We start from the raw sequence: 21,078 nt of genomic DNA on the forward strand, positions 1-21,078 counted from the left end.
GTAAACAATGGAAGACAAACTTCCCCCCGCAAAAAACAAAAACTGTGAATAATAAAGCAACAAAAGAAAAGCTACAACACAAAACCAATCAATGTGCAAAAAATGTTATTAAAACAAAACAAAACTGGGCTTTAACAATTACTCTAAGTCAAATGTTGAAATCAACGTGCTAATTAAATTTCATCTTAAAAGTGATCTTTATTTTTTTGTGTGTGTGTGTCCGGCAATGGATTGCAACCCTCAGTGTCGCGCCCGTACCGGACCGGTACTGGCAACGGGATCGCAACCCTCGGCGCTGCACCCGCACCTCGCTCAGCCAGTGAGCGGGAACCGGTCTGTATGTGGGATCCGAACCCTTGGCGGGAGCGCCGCCGCACTCCCAAGCGGCACACTGTAGCAGTGCGCCGCCGGGCCGGCCCAAAAGTGATCTTTAGATGATTTCATTTCCAACTATGTTTTCCTATAACTGACACTTATTTTACTTTTTGAATAGTTAGAAAAGAGGTACATTAAAATTGCTTAATTTTGCAATCTGAACACTATATTAAACTTTGAATGTCCTTAAAGTCTTTAAATTTATCTTCTAAAAATAAATAATTGTTGTAATAAACCAAAACACATTTCACATATTTGCACTGATACAATAATGATGTGATCTACATAAATAAATTTAAAACATTAAGTTATTTAATATAAACATTTTTGAATTACAATGTTATATCAATGGCTTACACATCCAAAATCTGAGCACTTTAAAACAGAATTCACATGTTAAACTGTTGAGCACATTTACAGAACTGATGTACATGATAATGATCCTTTAAACAGCAAGCTCTGGTGTTATACCTCACTTTCAGAGAGTATTTTTCTTTTTACAGAATTTTGAACCTGCCTTTGTAAAAGGAAAAATTTAGAGAGGTATTATACTCACACAGAAACTTTAAGTATGTGGAAGTAACAGAAATGATTTATGGATGGAAAAAAACAAAAATTAATAATTTTGAATAGTAAACAAATTTGCTTTATGAATACATGCATTAGCATATAAAAAATTTTGTCCTGCATGTTTTTACAGAAGACTTGGCAAATACGAACACTGGTATGCCACAGCTTTTTAAAACAACTTAAGAGATTTAAGATTGATAACATACACACGCGTGTAAACACACACACACACACTCTCTCTCTCTAGAAAGATTGTGTGCTTCACCTCAGCATATCTAATATTATTAAAGAATATACAGAATAATCCTTTTAACATAAGGAAATTAGTTCATTGTTTTCTCAAAAGCTGCTACTTTAGATTGAAATAGCATTCAGAAGAAAGTAAATTTCAGATGGTCAATATCAAGATTTATTATAGTCTTTGTAAACAGACATCTATAAATAAATAAAATAGGGTGGAGAAAAGAATATCCTGAGGTGGCTCTGTGGCCAGGGTATTCAGTAGCACTAAGCTCCATTCTGGAAATCAAGGCATCTAAGAAAGTGCTGGGCCGTTTATTTGAATTTATTTTGTAAATGGGATATGTACAGGTTTAATTGTTTTGCACCATGAGGTAAATGAGTGCATAGCAATTACTACTGCTCATACACATCTATTTAAGGCAACATTTTAAAATCAATACATGTATTAAATTTTTTCTTTCACTGTCTTGCAATGAATGCTATCCATGATTGTTATTTTTCAAAAATAGTGGAATAAATATCATAACTACTTAAAATAAGCAGCTAATTACTTAACATGAGTTACCTTTGCTCTTCAATGGAATAGTCATATCAGATCATTTTGTAAGACAAGTAGTCAAAAGAAAGCAGAAATCATTAACAATGAGAAACACAGTAAAAACATTTTGAATGCAAAGTATTTTACAAGTCATGGTTTTTCTGGCACTGGATAATTACTATACATAATTAAATAAAATCACAAAAATACTATGATCCCAGTTAGTTTTCAGTTTAAATTTTAAAATCACTTCCTGTGAAACAAGTACAGTTGTGAACCCTTTGATGTCCAGACACAAGGAAATGATGTGAGGAAATCCTCTTGTTCAGGTACATCATGGGAGTTTAAAAAATAGCAGCAAATACTGGGTCTTTGGAAATGATTATGCTGCTATGAATAAAAAGGAATCACTTCAAAGGAAGTTCTTAAACAATAACAAGCACCGTGATAATACTCTCTTATCAGTTGCCAAAAGAGTCTAACTCTTTTAGGCAGTACCAAATGATGCCAGCATATATTCTCTAAAGAAAAGCAGTTATATTTCCAACCTCCCATCTGAGGAAGAAGTTGAATCCATTATTTTAAACAGAATCTGACAATATGGTCTCAGATGGGGAAATGACATTAGTAAATAAGTAGTTTAGAATGTATTAAAAACACTTCAGAACTGCTAAAAATATCAGCTTTTGGCATTCCTCATGATCCTCTATAAGATTAATTCTTCATATTTTTGTACCTTAATTATAAATGATTTAAGGGAACATTGGAATTTCATTAAAATTTTCATTCATGTCACCATTTTCAATATTTCTGTGGCTTCTCAATACTCATTTGGTTTTTGTAAATTATTCTCTTGCCAAATCAGTTTCACAACCCCATCCATCCAGTCCTACAGGCTTAACAAGAACAACATTTATTTATTTCATGTGGAGTTGAGTATGTAAAAAATGACTAAAAAGATGTGCTAGAAGTTAAAAAGCTCAGAAAAGCAAAAACTAAATAACAAATACACAAAATAGGAAGAATGCCATCAATCTGAGATATACATAAAATGTCTAATTTGCTTTTAAAATACAAATACGGCAGTGCTTTATATCAAAGGTGTAAAATCCATCAACCTCTTTCAAACAATAAACATAAATGCAAGCAAGCACCAACTATTTACATTAACAATTTACTCTATGTGTTACCTTTTTAAATGTTTATATAATATTTAAGCATCATACCAATTCAAATAAATAAAATAGTTTAAAATGAAATCGTGGATAACAATGTATTAAATATAATCTATACAACAGAAAGAATAACAAACAGAAAATGAAAGGTAATTCTTTATAAAGTAATACTGATCATAAACCCATCTGAGAGAATTCTGACTCCTGATTATTTAATCATACTAAGAACAGAAAAATAATCAAGAACTTGAACCTGATACAAACTAAACTATTTTAAGTAAAAAACAGCAAAGGCAGAGAACAGGACTTATGGACTCTAAAAAACCATAAGGATTCAGAAAAAAATTTCTACAAAGACAACAAAATTTAACCATTGCAAACTGGTATTGTATAGCTTCTAAAATTCATAGTTTTGACTAGGATGGGTGCTAAGTTATGAAATCACCTGCAATTTTACTTGTCTGTCAGAATGGAAAATGAGATGTGATGGTTTTAAGATTTAAAACATTTTCTAAAACATAAAGGTTAAAAACTATAGCTCTTATCTAGAAAGTTTCCATTGTTCTACATTCACCTCTGTGGCCAAGAAAATGGCACCATTTGTGAAACAAGATGGACATGTACATAAAAGAAACACACACTCAGAGAAGCCAGGACATGTTACCATACTCTCCACAGCACTGGCATAAAGACTCCCTGTTCTTCCCTTAAAGCACTAACAAAAGTGAAATACTATGTGAAAATTTTTAGAAACTCCAGTAAAAATTGTAAATATATGGATAAAGTACATATCACTTAAGGTTGGTATGAACTGCCATTAATGAACAGAGATTTAAGAAAAGTAGATTGAATGCATTCCCCACGTGTCTATTGCAGTACAAGAAAAGTTTTTTCTAACAGAATAAATATTTGAATAGTAAGAACCATGTACCTCACTTCTAAGAGACCATTTGATTATATACAGTCTCCATGGTGCTCATAACAAACTTTAGATACTACTTAAAAAAAAACCTAGTAGTCATGCACAAATAGCATGACATATATATAGTGACATGACACACACACTTTATATATATATATCTCTCTCTACATATAATTCCTCTTGGTTTGATTCTATAATGAAGTTTCAGCATCCATGTATTTCTTTGCTGGTTCATCTTCAATATCTATTTTCACACTCATAGGTTTTTCAGGGCTATTTAAAACAAAGAATGAGAATAAATGATTTTTAAACAGACAAAAATTAGATTCTAACATGGCCAACAATGAGAATCTATATTAAGACCTTTGAGATGACTATTACAAACTTATGATCAGCTTTTATAATTTTACTGCTTTTTTTAAATATCAGTAAATTTAACTGAAAAGGCAAATAGTAAAAATTCTTACATTTAAAAAAATTTACAGTTGCAAAATGCATGTTAGCAACTAAATCATGTTTTTCTTAACAATGAACAGCGGGGTTCTTAAAATTGGTCAGTATATGACTACGGTTTGATTTATTAGTTTTACTGCATGTATGAACAGAATTATACCATTTGACTTTTCACTGACAAATTCACTAATATATGAATCTTTGTTAATACAGATAAGCATCAAATAATTTCCTACAAAAGGTAACAAATTTATAAAACATCTCTCCCCAAACACACCTATTCTATATTCAAACACAATGACTTCTTGAATATGAATTTAATTTAACTGTAACACATAAATATCTGGGCTTTGAAAAATATTTTTCAAAAAGTATAAAAACACACCATGGTTTGCTGCCTTCTCCAGACAAACCGAAGGAAAGTTCCCCTGTAAAATAACACAGCCAAGACATTCTCTTTCTTCCAATATGATTTTAAATTGAGGAGCAACCCAAATGAAAGATAGAAGTATAAATGATATGTTAATATTATTGTAAGGCCTTTATTTTTATCATAATTATACTAACAATCACAGATGCTGACAAATCCACGGGTGCTAACAAGGTGTGAAAAATTACTAAGAGTAAAAAGAATATTAAGTGAAATTCGGGCTGCATGAAATGACACAAAATGACAAATTTAAATTTAAAACTTTCAAGAGTAAAGACAGAAGTAAAGAAAGGAAACAGCCCAGCTTAAAAATTTAGAATTCAAGAAATGATACAAAGAAAAACATATGATGACAGAGATTAAGCAGGATAATGGTTCTAAAAAGAGTGAGGGAAAGAATGAGAAAAAGCTAATTAGCAGAAGACAGAGCTCAGAAAGGCAGCAACTAAACAGAATTAACTACGTGGTTACCTGCCTGGAAAAGTTTTGATTTGATGCCCAAGCATAATATATGGACAACCAACATAGCATATGGCACAAGCTGTACACAAAAGTAATTTGTTGAATATGAATGACTACCTACCCTAACAGGTCAATACCTCGTTTCTTCAGAGACCTAAGAGACTAAAGTACTACTGATTATCAAAATAGAATCCCTGAGAGCTCAGGCCTTGAAGTGAGGGCAAAAGAAAAGGCTATATTAACAAAAAGTGTAAAGGGGTATACAAGGGTACTTCAAAAAGTTTGTGGAAAGGCCGGCCTGGTGGCGCACTGCTACAGTGCGCCGCTTGGGAAGCGCGCCGGCGCTCCCGCCGAGGGTTCGGATCCCACATACAGACCGGCCGCTCACTGGCTGAGCGAGGTGCGGGGGCGGCACCGAGGGTTGCGATCCCGTTGCTGGTCCCGGTCCGGTCCGGGCGTGACACTGAGGGTTGCAATCCGTTGCCGGTCATGAAAAAAAAAGACAAAAAGGAAAAAAAAAAAAAAAAGTTTGTGGAAAAAATAGAATGGAAATACAATCTGTCCATGAACTTTCTGAAGTACTCTCGTATAACAGTTTCAATACATGGTCCATTATAAAACTGAATGTCCTTTTTATTAATGGATTAAATTTCTCCCAAATATCTTCAAGGAAAGACGTGTACCTCACCTGAAGAAATGTTACGCCAAAACAAAACAAAACACAACACAAGAAGGAAAACAATTGTATTTTTCTTTTTTCTTGGACCATCAGAAAGCATGAATGAGGTAGTACTCAATTATGGTGTTTGTTTAATGCCTAGTAATTATCTTTCTTTATCAGTTTTTGATCTTTTACATATTTATTCCATACTCCTACATAAAATTTATTTTTATTACAAAATAGCGCAAATTATTTTTCAAAATAGGCAACTATAAATTAAAAAACAACAAAACATAATCAATACCTATATCTGATTCCAATATACAGTAAAATGATGGAGTAACCAAAGAAGGAATGAAGACAAGGAGAAAGGAAGACCAGTTTTGTGAAGTAAGGAGAATATAAATTAGATAAATTATATTAAATTTAATGGTTTTATTGCATAGCTATCCATAAGTTGAAAACTGGGTATTGTTAGAAAAACGCATAAATAGTTATAACTACCTCATGTTAGATCTGGTTACTTTGGCATTCTCAGTATTCATGGAAAGTGCCTTCCACTGTGCAGTTTTGGCCATTTCATCTGATATGTTAACAACTGAGGGATCAACACTGAAGAATAAATACACTTTTTGGTTAGTATTCAGTACTTGCAAAAGCATTAATATTGTCATTTTTATTATCTATATTATTATTTGCTTTCAACAACTTAAAATTTAGAAACACCTTGCCATGCACTTAAAGGTCTAGCAGGATTATCAGAATTTTAGAGTTCTGTTATAAAGGCCTCATGGAGAATTAGATCGTTTTTTATAATCAAAACTGGGAGTAAGATTAATTAAGTTAGCAAGATTTATTTATGGAACTTCGCTTCAGAATTCAATTTGGGGCTTCAGTAGTACACTTCAGCAGTACTCTAGCAATGCTGCCCTCTGACCATCTTGGCTATAAGTATACTATTAAAACGATTTTTAAAAATGCCTCAAATCAACTAGAAAACTTTTATATTAGCACAAGTTTCAATCTTATTAAACAAATATCCAAAGTATGTAAGAATAAATTAAGATTATGATTTTTTTTTTAACCCCTTGTTTTCCATAGCTTCTACAAATCATTAAAAAGAATGCTGGTCGGGCTAGCCAGTTAACTCAGTTGGTTAGAGCTCAGTGTTATAACACCAAGGTCAAGGGTTTGGATCCCCATACTGGTTGGCCATCAAATAACTAAATGAATAATAAGACTGAAAACAAAGTTCTGAAAATATTGCAACAGATCAATACAAAAACTCTTACAAACACCAATTTTGGCTGGCATTTCAGATTTTCAGTGTCAAGGTGTTATTTTACTAAATTTATCAAAAGCAAAAGAACAGAATACTGTCCATTTATTACAATAAGGGACAAATGTAACCATTCTATATTTCTACGAAATAGTACAAAAATTATTTCAAGACCCCAAATCCAATAATGATGATATCCATAAATAATTAATTTTGGGTTCAAGGTTGTCAATTACAAGTGATATGAAAGTACTATAAAGTTAATAGCAACATATTCATAAATCCTTTTTCTTCACCAAAAGAATATCATTTCATGCAAACAAGCTACAAATAAAAATGTCCAATTAGATAATGTTAAATTAATAGTGTGATGGCAAGCTGAGTTCTACAAAGTGCCAGTTTTGTTCATACTTTAAATCAGAATGTTATTTAAAATTTAAGATTGCAGAGAAGTGTGACATGGTCATTGAAAAGTCTTCTATGAATGGCTGCTTTACCTTCACCAAGTCATTGTTTTAAGAAATACACAAAATTTGAATGCCCAAGTTCCCAATGGCAGAGCCATCCAACCTGAAACTCTGCCTACCCTGAACAAACATTTATTCACTTGGTTGTCAACCTCAAATAACTGAAGAAAAGAATTCCTGTCAAAGTTTCTAGCTTCTTAAATATCCTCCTCCAAGTAAGAACTTTCTCATTAGCAGAAATCAACACTTTTTTTTTGAAGAAAATGTGTACTTTGTTTTCCCCCAAAATAAAACTAGATGGGAAAAACTTCTACTGCAGTATATAAATTATTTTTGTATTTTACAGGGCTTTACGATTTCTAAATGCTTTCATATATTATTTCATTTGATATTCATGGCAAGTAATCTAAAACTATGTGTACTTTGTTTTCCCCCAAAATAAAACTAGATGGGAAAAACTTCTACTGCAGTATATAAATTATTTTTGTATTTTACAGGGCTTTATGATTTCTAAATGCTTTCATATATTATTTCATTTGATATTCATGGCAAGTAATCTAAAACTATTTAGGATATAAAATATTCTGTTCTTTGGTACAGTGGTGAGTATCCCCACTTGTCACGTGGGAGACCAGGGTTCAATTCTTCGACAAGAAACCAAAAAAAAAAAAAAAACCATAGAAAAAATTTTTTAAAAAAAGATACAAAATTCTGGCAAATAAATTAGCCATTTCTGGGTATTCTTAATGTTCAAATTTTAAGCAAAGCAGCATTAATCCTGTTCATGTCATGACTTAAAGACAAAGGAAAAATACAGATATCCATTCTTTTTGTTAAATATCAGACAGCACAGATTCCTCTTAAATTTTTCATGGTCTGTGTATGATTATGCTCAGAAAGTGATAAAGCAAGACATAGAAATTAAGTGGCAAATAATGTCAGCAAATTGGTGAGAGTTACTAATAACCATCATGGCAGTTCGTATACTCTTTGTTCGAAGTACATCAATGAAGTTAATTTATTAATTCATTTAATGAACACTTAAAAAACCTAGTGAAGAGGAGCACTATAGCTGAATATATTAAGATCTCTATACTTGGCATTTGATTTAGAGTATATAAAGCTTTGAGGGAAAATTACAAAGAGTGACACAGAATAATACCAATGATAAAAACTAATAGCAAAAAGAATATTAGAAAATTAGTTGATGAATTCATTTAGCACAACTAATAAACATGTACAAGTCCAAATGTGACCTCTGTCAAAACTAAAAAGAATAGTTAAAAGTATTGAAGAAAGTTAATACCAACAAACACTTTTCATCAACTGGTCAGGGAAGGAACTGATTACTCTAAATAGCAATGGAATAGTTGTGTAGGAACAGGAATCACATGTATATATAACAGGTTTTTAATCTTTTAAAACTACAAAAAAAGTTTGCATTTCCCATCTTCTCTATCTTTAATTCTTAAATTTAAATATAAATCAAAGTCATATATGATAAATTATACATAAAACATTCTTTTTCCATAATATGAGCTTTCTCACTGCCAATCATCAGATCACACCTTTGGAAACAAGGAGAGTTTTAGGGCTTCTAAACATAGTTCCATATTAGGAAGGTTATCAGAAGATGGATTACGAATGTTTATTTTCCAACACACACTGACCTCAACCTCAGTGAAGGGGGAAAAGAGAAAAAAGCTCTATTACTGAGGGAATGGAAATATTCTGAGACTCATGTACTGTTTTAAACTTCACTGAGACAGATGGAGTAAAGGAACACAAGTAAATCTCGATGGCTTGTCACAGAAGTTAGTTCAAGGCTCTGGCGCAAGTCCAGCTTTTTCTTCTCTCCCGCCTATAGCCCAGGTGGTTAAGGAGCAAGGCGCTTCCTTCTCACATTGCACAAAGCTCTCCTTTAGTTGAAATGCCAAAGGCAAGATTTATCATCTTTTTAAAAGTAGAAATCAGTACTTTAAAGAAACATTATATGGCTTCTTCAAGCATTTGGCATGTATATAAAATACATTTTACAAAGTAATGTTAAATCTCACCTATATTTTAGGGCCTTAACTGGAATTTGCAAGAGACTTCCCCCTTCAAATGGAAGATGCACAGTATCATCATCATCTTGAAGCATTCGTTCTGCTTCCTTCAGAGCACATATGTAAAGAGATCATTTTTCCAAGTTATTTCCAAGAGGAACAGTTAATATATAACACCTTAGTTACTTAGAAACCCAAACTGACAGTATTATTTAAATACAACATATCTGCCGAAACTAAAAGATTCATTTTACAATTATGAACACATACTTGTAGCATAAAATGAAAACAACCACTTGTACAGATTAATTCTTAATCTTTTAAAAATTAAGTTTAATTTTAAGTTTAATTAATTTTTAAACTTTCTATAAGTAAATCACTAATACTACTTAAAAATCAATTTAACTACATAAATCTAATTCTCAGTCATTGTGTAGGTATATAATGAGAGAGAAAATTTTGCTAAATCTCAAGTCTCTCAACACAATACAATATAAGCAAAACCTCACTTGGATAAGGGCAGGGTTTCTCAGCCTCAGTGATATTGATATTTCGATCCTAATAATTCTCTGTTGTAGGGAGAAGTCCTGTGCATACAGGATATTTTGCAGCATCCCAGGCTTCTAATCATTAGATGCCAGTAGCAGCCCCTCCAGTTGTGACAGTCAAAAATGTCTCAGACATTTAAAAACCATCTCCTGGGGAGAAGTCACCCAGATTGAGAACCACTTGGATAGTGAACACAGACCAAAATTGTGACATGTGAATCATGGGGGTGGGGACACAGCCCTAGAGAAGAGACTGAGAAAACATTATATTCTTCTTCTGTACTAATGGAAATCCCACTATTTGGAGTTGACAACCCCTTAATTAAATTTCCCAGCATTCTTGCGTTTCAGTGATGTCATGTGGTGAAAGCAGAATTGATTGGATAGCATTTCTGAAAAGACTCCTTAAAACACAACAGCAGTGTAAAGCCTGTTCTGCCTTCTGTCTCCTCCTCCTTCCTGCTGTCTCTAACAATGATAGCTAGAGTTTGGCAGCCATTTTAACCCATGTAGTAAACTTGAAAATGGAAACTACATTCTAAGGAGAAGAGAAAAGTAAAAAGGAGTCCCTGATAACTTAGTGAGGCCATGACATTAGATCATTTGTTTTCAAAACTTCTTTTACATGAGAGAACTCTTGTGTTTAAAAGCTACTTTTACTTTTGTTTTCTGTTATGTGCCACTGAATCTATATTTTTGAGGAAAAAAAAACACCAAAAGCTCATATATATTTACGTATATAATCCTGGAGAAAACAAAAATCTTAAAGTTTTTGAACCTCAATTGAAATCAATATTCTAATTAGTATCCTAATTAAAGACTTATAGTTTTTATTGAAAAGTGAACATAAAGTCAGTAATTTTTAAAAAATCTCTATTTAAACAGGATTATGACATTTAAAAATGTGTATCTTTCTTATTTTATTTATTTATTTTTTTTTTGTCTTTTATCTTTTTTCCATGTCCGGCAACGGATCGCAACCCTCAGTGTTGAAATCTTAAAGTTTTTGAACCTCAATTGAAATCAATATTCTAATTAGTATCCTAATTAAAGACTTATAGTTTTTATTGAAAAGTGAACATAAAGTCAGTAATTTTTAAAAAATCTCTATTTAAACAGGATTATGACATTTAAAAATGTGTATCTTTCTTATTTTTGACTTGCAAATAATATTCTGATGGGAAAAGTGAGCAAGGCACTACAATCAACAAAACCATCTCTACCACATACTCAGTCTCTACTTTTCCTTCTTACTAGTGATAGCACCGTGTTGGTTATTAAAAACCAAAACAAAGATGAAATTTAGATGAAAGTATTCAAGTTTAAATTTCAGTATAATAAATTAACTAATGGTGGTATATAAGAGTGCATATAAAGACTAAAGCTTTATTACACGGTTTTTTTGGGGGGGTTTTTTTGTCTTTTTCGTGACCAGCAAGGGGATCGCAACCCTTGGTGAGGTGTCGCCTGCCATTCCTATATAGGATCCGAACCAGCGGCGGGAGCGTCGCTGCGCTCCCAGCGCTGCACTCTCCCAAGTGCGCCACGGGCTCGGCCCTATTACACGTTTTTGAAAAAGACATTTATTTAAAAGTTGTTATTGTCATTATTTATGCCATATTATTAAAATACTGTTAAAATTAAAATACATGCTAAAATTAATGTACTTAATGTATTTAAGGTTATATCATATGATAAACTATCATGTAAAATTTTGTGTTACCTCTAATTTAATAGTGCCAAAAATTCTAATTCTCCTGATTGTTGAGTGAGTCTACACATGATACGTAATTTTTTAAAAGTATTCTTGTGTTGGCTATGTAGGGGCAAAATGGTGAAATGGGCAACAGCCTATGTTTGGGACAAAGTTACCTAACCTCTCTCTACCGCAGTTTCCTTATTCGTAAAATGAGGAATTTTCTAAAGTGCTTATAATGATTAAAGAAGCTGATTCATGGAAAGTGATATACTAGTGCCTGCTATGTGGTACAAAATATTAATGAAAGGAATGGTATAAATTTAAAATCCTTGTCTTTTTTTACCTCTTTCTCTTTTTTCTTTTTGTCATCTTCCTTCTTTTTCTTACTTTCTGGCATGAGATCATCAAGCCAACTAAGTTCTCTCTTTGTAAAACACAGGTCCATGAGCTTGCGTACAAAGACTAATGCAAGAACCTTAAAAAAGTGGGGGAGGAAATATTAAGTAACATATAATATAAATTATATCACTTAAAGCGGAGGAAAGGGTATTTATTAAATCTTACAATGAAAAATGCTTCATATATATTTATTTAAAAATTATTCCACACACCATATTAACATCAAAGGAACTGAGTCACCTATTTACCTTTTTTGAATTTTCTGCTAAAAAAAAAAGCTATGAAGGGAGAAAAAAGGAAATGGAATTCTTATTCTGAATAAATCCCTTGTACTGTGTCTAAACTTATAAATCAGGTTAAGCGTGGTGAACATCAAAGTAAAAAAAAAAATTATTAATTTTTATGACTTCACATTCTATACATTATATAAGTATATATAATTTTTTAAATCTCTTAAAGCAATGCATTAGAGTACCTATTCCCAGCATTAGGTTTTAGCTTTTCAATCATATGACATATTAATTTGCTTTCCTTTAACGGCTACTGAGGTAGAGCATGTTTCAAATGTTGATTAGCCATGTGGATTTCCTCATCTGTTACTTGCTATTTCTTATCCTTTGCCTGGTTTTTCTATTATTTTTTTTATGACTTTTGTTTATGAATTCTTAGGAGTTCTGTGTGGTTTGGATAATAACCCTTTATCTGCCTTATATGTTATAAATATTTTCTCCCAGTTCACAATCTGATTTTACTCTGTTTTTGACACTTTTTAAACTTATAAAAAACATTTAATTATCATGTGGTCAAATATATCTTTCTTTTACAGCTGGGTTTTCCTATCTTCTTTGAAAAGTTACCCCAGTCACTGGATTACACAAATATTCTTCTAATTTTCTACTACAATTTATTTTACCATTAAAATCCTGAATTCATGTATGATTTCCTTCTCAACACATATCAGATAGGGAGTAAACCTTATTTAGCTCCCAGTACATAGTTAAATATTTCAACATTATATACTAAATTCCACCTTTAATGAAATAATCTGTTTATGGTATTCAAATGATAAAATTCCTATATATTCAGATAAATTTCTGGACTCATAAGTCTATTTTTCTGATCTACTTATCTATTCCTACGCTAATTCCATACTGTGTTGGCTACACTGACTTGACAGCAATTTTAAAATATTGTTTATCAAAACAGTATAGTATCAGCACAGGAACAAAGTCCCCCACTCCTACCCCCAACCAGAAATCCTTCTTAGTTATAATTCTGTTTTGTTATTCTCTAGTGTTTATTTTGCCTTATGCTTAATTTTTAATGAATATACAGTTTACATAAAATAAAGTAGAAAATAACATGTGTATAGTTTGATGCTTTTGACAAATGTATATACTCATGTAATCCACACCCAAACACAATATAGAATATTTCTACCATCCATGTTGTGGGCCTGGCATGTACTGTTCTCTATAAGTTTTAAAATTATTTATCCAGTTTGCAGTGACACTGCCCCCTGCCCTAACACACATATTCAAATAAAACTCTATGAAATTTCTTTCTTGGAACTGTATTACATTTATATGCTATTTTTCAGAGAACTGAAATTTTTATAATAACGAGCATTCATAATAAAGAACATGGTATATTTATTTGTCTAGGTCTTATTTTACACCTGCTAATACTGTTATGGGTTGAATTTTATCCCCCATTAAAGACAATTTGAAGTCCAAACCCCGGTATCTCAGAATATGACCTTATCTGGAAATAGGATTGTTTGCAATTGATTAAGATAAGACCATACTGGAGTAGGGTGTGCTCCTAATACAATATTACTGTATGAAGTCCTTATAAAACAGCCATGTCATGAGAAGACACAGAGACACACAGGAATAAAAGCATTTGATTACAAAGGCAGACTATTGTCATGCAGCTGTAAGTCAAAGAATGCCTAAGACTGCCAGCAAACCATCAGAAGCTAGGAAGAGAAAAGGAAGGATTGCCTTGCAGGTTTCAGAAGGAGATCGGCCCTCCCCACAGAGCCTCCAGAACTGAGATGATACATTTCTGTTATTTTAAGCCAACCAGTTTATGGTACATTTTACAGCAGCCCTGGGCAACTAATAAAAGTACTATTAGAAAATTTTTTTCTTTAAATAGGTCTTTCTTTTAAAATATATTCCTAAGTATTTTATGGTTTCTGGTCACTGTTATGAATGAGATTTTTTTCCATTTTTAGCATTATTACTGAGATACAGACTATCTACTTATTTTCATGTTTTCATAAACCCAGCCACACTAACATAATTCTTATTAATTCTATTGAGGGCTTTTAGTCTTTTTTCTGGTTTTAACTACAGTCACTCGGGTTATTGGGTGCATAGAATAGCATTTTCAACAAATATGTTTGCTATGGGTTGAATGTTTGTCCCCTCCAAAGCACGTGTTGAAGCTAATTCCTCAAAAGAGTTGATTGGATCATGAGGGCTATGCCTTCATGAACGGATTAATCTATTAATAGATTAATGGGTTAATGGATTAACGGGTTATCATGGGAGTAGACTGGTGGCTTTATAAGAGAAAAAGAGCACACGGACATGCTCAGCCCTCTTGCCATGTGATGCTCTGCGCCGCATCAGGACTCTGCAGCATCCCTACCAGGAAGAAGGCCCTCCCCAGATGTGCCCTCAACCCTGGACTTCCCAGCTTTCAAAACTGTAAGAAATGAATTTCTTTTCTTTATAATTTACCCAATTTCAGGTGTTCTGTTATAAGCAACAGAAAATGAACTAGTACAATGTCGATGGTTCTTCTGATGCTGAAGTATCACTGTCTATCTACTTAATCATGATATATTACTCTAAGACATACTGAATTTAATTTGCTAATTTTTTTTAACATTATTGCATTTATATAAATGACAAGTCACCATAGATTGTTTTTACAACTAAATTAGGCTTTGGTACTAAGATCTTGCTAGTATTTCATGAAAAAAATTGGAGAACTTTCCATTTTTTCCTTTGGTCTAGAATAATTCAAGAAGTTCTGTAATTACCTGTTCTTTAAAATTAAGCTGTTAAGCAATCTGAGCCTGGTACTTTAAGAGCAGATCTCTAACCATTTTTTCAGTCTCTTTTATGCAACTGGACTATATGTAGGTTTTATATTTTTCCTTGGGTCAATACTGTAAATTTTTGTATAGTACGGAAATTATCCTTCTATAGCAGGGGTTGGTCAACCACACCCCAGGGACAAATCTGGTCCACCATCTATTTTTGTACAGCCTATGAGCTAAAAATGGTTTCCATAGAAGAACATTTAGAATTAATCTGATGGTAGAGAAGAGAGCTTGAACCCCAATTAAGTGAAATATCATCCCCTCCCAAAAATTCCACTCTTCTCATTAGTAGTCCTGCATTTTTTAAAAAACTGTACAATTTTTTAAATTTCATTAATAAGAAGTTATAGAAATTTGTTTTTCTCTCTTATTATACAAATACCTACATAATATTTTCATGGCTTACAAAGCTTAAAATATCTACTATCTGGCCCATTACAGATAAAAAGTTGGTTGATCCCAACTCTAGATGTTCAAATCTATCGTTATATATGCGTGTAATATTTTCTTAAAACCCGTTGAACCTCTTCCATATCTGTGGCTGTATTAGTATGTCTTTTCTCTTTCCTAACCTTGTATATATTTCAGTCTTTAATTTTCTTCTTTACTTGGGCTTGGGAGGGGTTTATCTTTTGATAAAGTACTAATCTTTACAAATCAAAAGCTTGATTGCATTTATTTTAATAACAAATATTTGGATAATAAAGGCAATGAAGAGTACACATCTTCCTCTGTGCTTATGAAGTTCTCCACTTTAATAAATCTCTACAGTTTTTTAACTCAGTTTTCTACCCAGATTATTTAGAACAGTGTTTAATTTCCAAACACATAAGATTATTTTAGTATCTTTCCATTATTTATTTGTAATATAATTGTCATCAGGGAATATTACCCTAAATAATTTTTATAGCATTTTAATTTTTTTAAGGTTTTCTTTGTGGCCATGTACATAATCAATTTTTACATATTTACAAAAGGATGAATATTCATTACTTGTACAATTTAATTATATTGATTATCTTATTAAAGTCATCTATAGTCTTCATTACTTCTTAACTTCTAGATCTGAAACATTTCTGAAAAAAATACACTGAAATATCCTATTACAGAACCATGTTGTTTCGGTTGCTTTGCTTTTTAAAATTTGACTATGATATTTGTTCCATAAATATCCTAAATTCTAAAGTTGTTTAAAAATACAAAACAGTTCTAAAGTCCAAGGACTAAAAAAAAACAAATGAAAATTTAGAAAATGACAAGAAAATTCACATTGGATAACAACTGATTTATAGCTGGAAACAGTTAATCTACATTTTCAAACAACTAAGAGGCTTAAAACAAACTATTCATTTTTTAAAAAATCAATTATAAATTTTAATTTAAAAATTACTATTGAAACACACATAATTATGTTATTAATTAGTTACAAAATAAGTCTGGAAAAAACTTACCATCATTGGAAAAACTACTGCAGCAGCTGAAGCTTTTATCACCCACAAAAGAACCAAACAAGTAAGCTGAATGACTGTGAAAATATGGACCTTCCAGAGAGGCACATAACGGAGGTATATCAGATCAGGCTGATGCTTAGCAGGCATTCCAAATAATTTTATACGGTCAAAAAACTATGTATAGAAGGACAAAAGAAAAGAAAAAGTTTCCAACAAAATACCATTCCTGCTATTTAAGAAAAGAAGTTATACTCAACCCTAGGATTTTGTGTATTAAATTTAAACTACAACTTCCTTGATATGTTTTGATAGTAGGAGAATTGTCTCAGCAAAGAATCCCTGGATCCAAGAAGGAAGAAAAAAAAAAAAAAATCTAGGCATTCATTTGAACTAATGCATTTAGTTTAATCTGAAAATTCCAGCCAAGATAAATTTATCTCCTATAATCAAATGTACAAGTCATTTAATCTCTTTGAACTTGTTTTCTTTTCTTTTCTTTTTTTTTTCCTTTTTGAGACTGGCCACAACACACTCAGCCAGTGAGCGCTGTGAGTGCACCTAGGATCCGAACCCACAGCGGGAGCGCTGCTGCGCTCCCAGCGCTGCACTTTCCCGACTTTTTTTTTTTTCCTTTTTGAGACTGGCCACAACACGCTCAGCCAGTGAGCGCTGTGAGCGCACCTAGGATCCGAACCCACAGCGGGAGCGCTGCTGCGCTCCCAGCGCTGCACTTTCCCGAGTGCGCCGCGGGCTCGGCCCTGAACTTGTTTTCTAATACACACAATAAAAGATTAACAATCTTAATGCCTTCTAAGGTTCTTTCCAATTCTAACACCACCAATTCCGTGAACATAACTTGAAGTAACAATACCAATTCTTAACTCATTAAAAAGGAGGCTTTGAGCAAATTCCTTGGTCTTTTTGAACTTTAATTTCCTTGTTTATAAATTAGGAATAAGATCAGCCCTACCCACCTCACGAAATATTGCAAAAATCAAATGATTTAATGAGATCACTTCCTGACCAACGGAGAGCAGATCCTGGACGGTACTGAAAAAACGAAGATGCTACCTTTGAGAAGCAGCGTTACCAGCCACTAGCCTGTTAGTTGGCAATCTTAGACAACATGCTTTTCATGATAAGAGGTGGTCATGTGGTGCTAACTGTGCTTTATGACCTAAATGTTTTATGCTAAAATTTGATTCATGGGCTGGCTGGTTAGCTCACTTGGGTAGAACATGCTGCTGACAACACCAAGGTCAAGGGTTCAGATCTCTGTACTGGCCGGCTGCCAAAAAAAAATAAAATGAAATAAAATTTGATTCATACAAACTGTACTAAGTTTTATCAGGTTGTTTTCCAGGAAGTATTATAAATAAAACAAAACAAAATAGTGAAATCACAGGGTTCTAGCCTTGGCTCCATTGCTTACTTAGCTAACAACTTTCAGTAAGTCCCTATATTTCTCTGCTTCGTGATATATGAAATTAAGACTTCTTCGTTTCCTCTTTCCCAACTGGTGTTTTGAGGAGCACAGAAAATAATTTATGTGGTAGGCCTTATAAACAGTTTTGTGCTATACAAATGGCAGGTTATTACCATATTTATAGGAAACTATTATCTACCTTTTCTTTCTAAGTACTACATGTTAGAAACAGCACTTTTTCCCCATTCCAATCCTTTTGATCCTCCCTCTTGCTATATTAGTCTTTATTGAGATTTACAGGACCTTTCATTGGCTTCAAATTAAAAACAGGTAAGGACCATGTCAGTACATGATCTCATTCTCTGGAAAAAAATGTGCAGTAAGCAATAATCACTGGCAAATGTGAATTTGAAGTCATGAGTAAGAAAACTAACCAGCCCCCGAGATATCAGAGTTGAGAATAAATCACCACCATCATAAAAACAATCTCTGCAAATTTATTTTCACGTTTTCCTACAAAATCATTAAATACTTAAGACTTACCTGAATTCCTTTTAATGAGGAAACTCCCATATAAAGGAAAACACCATACAGAACTGGCATTGGAATAAACTGTAAGTAAAATGGCCACAATTAAAACTCATGAGTAACATGTACACAAAAAGATAATCAATGAGTAACTGTGAGGACAGAATTAAAAGATTTTTCAGTGATGACGGCTTGACCAATCTAACATTTCCACACATAAGAACAATGCTGATAATCTCCTTCAACAATTGCTCATTTCCTACATGCTCCTTCCTTAAAAAAGAGCATGTTCCATTATTAAGAGCATGGGTACTTCAGAGCAGACTACTTGGTTTAAAAACCTAGTTAACCTTTTAACCAAAAATTAACCTTTCTGTGCTTCAGCTTCTACATCAGATTGCCATGAAGATCAAATGACTTCAAATACATAAAACACTCAGAAAAGCACCTGATACATATCAATCAGTCACAAAGCGTTAAGACATTATTACTACTATCACTATCTCCTGCAGTGACAACAGTAGCATTTACTGAGTATTTGAAATCCACCTCCAAAATAAAGTCCTATTGCTTTGGCAGTTATGGCAATCCCAAACCACCTACCTGTTCCATGCATAGGCATCCTACAAGAAAATCTGGCTATTAACAGGCCCCATCCTTTTACACAAAAACTATAATCAGCACTCTGACCCGAGAGAGGCCTATAAAGAAAAAAGACTTAACAACTACACAGGAAAACCACATCCACAACAACTCTTCTACCAACTCAGTATGTCTTTTTCTAAGGACCCTGAAAGAAAAAGTAAGAATGCATGAAGAAAAGAAAATGTTTGAAAAAAATCTAATCAATATCCTCAGGGAAATTCAAGAAAATATTTTATCCAAAAAGCAACTTCAGAATGCTAGGAAAAAGGAATAATCAGAATTCTTAACAGCTCCTGGAAATTAAAGATATAATTATCAAAACAAAAACAATTTTGTAATAGTTTTAATAAGACTAAAGATCAATATAATGACATGGAAATGGAGGACATTTTCTTTAATAGTGAGGGGTAGTGGGGATAAGAACATAAGATCAAATTCAGAAGGTCTGAGATATGTTTATTTGCAGTTGAATAAATTTATAAAAGACAGCTAGAGCTTAGGGGAAGAGGAGGAGAGACCTATGGAGTTCATGAAGGCAGGAGAAGCTGTGATGAGAGAAAGAAGAGACCTCTCTGACTATTTTGAGCCCTGGCCACTTCAAGGCTGACCTTGGTGATTGCACGGAGCAAGAGTGAGAGACCTATGGAGTTCATGAAGGCAGGAGAAGCTGTGATGAGAGAAAGAAGAGACCGCTCTGACTATTTTGAGCCCTGGCCACTTCAAGGCTGACCTTGGTGATTGCACGGAGCAAGANGAAGAGGAGGAGAGACCTATGGAGTTCATGAAGGCAGGAGAAGCTGTGATGAGAGAAAGAAGAGACCTCTCTGACTATTTTGAGCCCTGGCCACTTCAAGGCTGACCTTGGTGATTGCACGGAGCAAGAGCTGGCAAAAGTCACTGCTGTGCTCTTCGTATGAAGTTGCTTGGAGACTGCAGGGAAAAGGAGGGTCTTGGTGGCCCCCAGGCCAGCCTGACCACTGACAGGGTTCCTGTGGACCCACATAGGAGTGAGGGGGCACAACAACTGAAAATAGGAGCCACTCAAAGGCCAGTGAGTCATCACAAAGGACTTGCGCAGGGCCCGCCCCACAGAAGTGTTTGGAGTGCAGGCCATGGCGGAGATGGGCCAGCAGGGGAACACTGGGGCACAGCATGGACAGCTGATTTGCCCTCCAGTTGGCACAGGCACACTCAGTGGAGATTGGTCAGGAACACAGAACTGCAGGGATACAGTCTGCTGAAAAGATTCAGGTCGGGACCAGAATTTCCATACAACCCAGGTGTATTGAACCTCACAAGACCCGGAAGTGTTTCCTGAGCTGCACAAAAAACCTTCCCCAGAGAATCCGCAATTAAACTAAAGCAGCAATTTAACTAAACCACAGAGCTCAAGTGCTGGTCTCCACAGGAAGTTCCACATTTTAGAAGTAAGCAAAGGACAACAAATTAGTTCCAGTTCAGAGTTTAAGTGGTGGGAACAACAAATAATCCAACACAGAACTGAAAAGAAAATGCAAAACACCCATGGATCAGAGACAAAGTTCTGATATTAACCAGTAAAAGTCTAACACCACTGAGGAACATATATAAATCTACAAGAGCTGGAAGCCCCCTGGGGCCCCCAAGCCTCAGACTCCA

General features: G+C 33.7%; 1 protein-coding gene across 2 annotated transcripts in view; it reads right to left on the bottom strand.

Moving 5' to 3' along the window:
* Positions 1-1,494: 1,494 nt before the first annotated feature.
* The window catches only part of SLC4A7 (solute carrier family 4, sodium bicarbonate cotransporter, member 7), a 65,594-nt gene continuing 46,010 nt past the window's right edge, over positions 1,495-21,078 (bottom strand). For both annotated transcript variants that reach the window (XM_008578104.1, XM_008578103.1), the window contains 6 exons: positions 18,811-18,879; positions 16,842-17,015; positions 12,214-12,345; positions 9,633-9,730; positions 6,334-6,441; positions 1,495-4,096 (listed from right to left, as the gene is read on the bottom strand). In XM_008578104.1, coding sequence (XP_008576326.1) covers positions 4,015-4,096; positions 6,334-6,441; positions 9,633-9,730; positions 12,214-12,345; positions 16,842-17,015; positions 18,811-18,879 — 663 coding nt within the window. In that variant the 3' untranslated portion in view covers positions 1,495-4,014. The remainder of the gene's footprint in view (positions 4,097-6,333; positions 6,442-9,632; positions 9,731-12,213; positions 12,346-16,841; positions 17,016-18,810; positions 18,880-21,078) is intronic.

This window comes from Galeopterus variegatus, unplaced genomic scaffold, assembly GCF_000696425.1.
Source record: "Galeopterus variegatus unplaced genomic scaffold, G_variegatus-3.0.2 Scaffold1630, whole genome shotgun sequence".
NCBI classification, from domain to species: domain Eukaryota; kingdom Metazoa; phylum Chordata; class Mammalia; order Dermoptera; family Cynocephalidae; genus Galeopterus; species Galeopterus variegatus.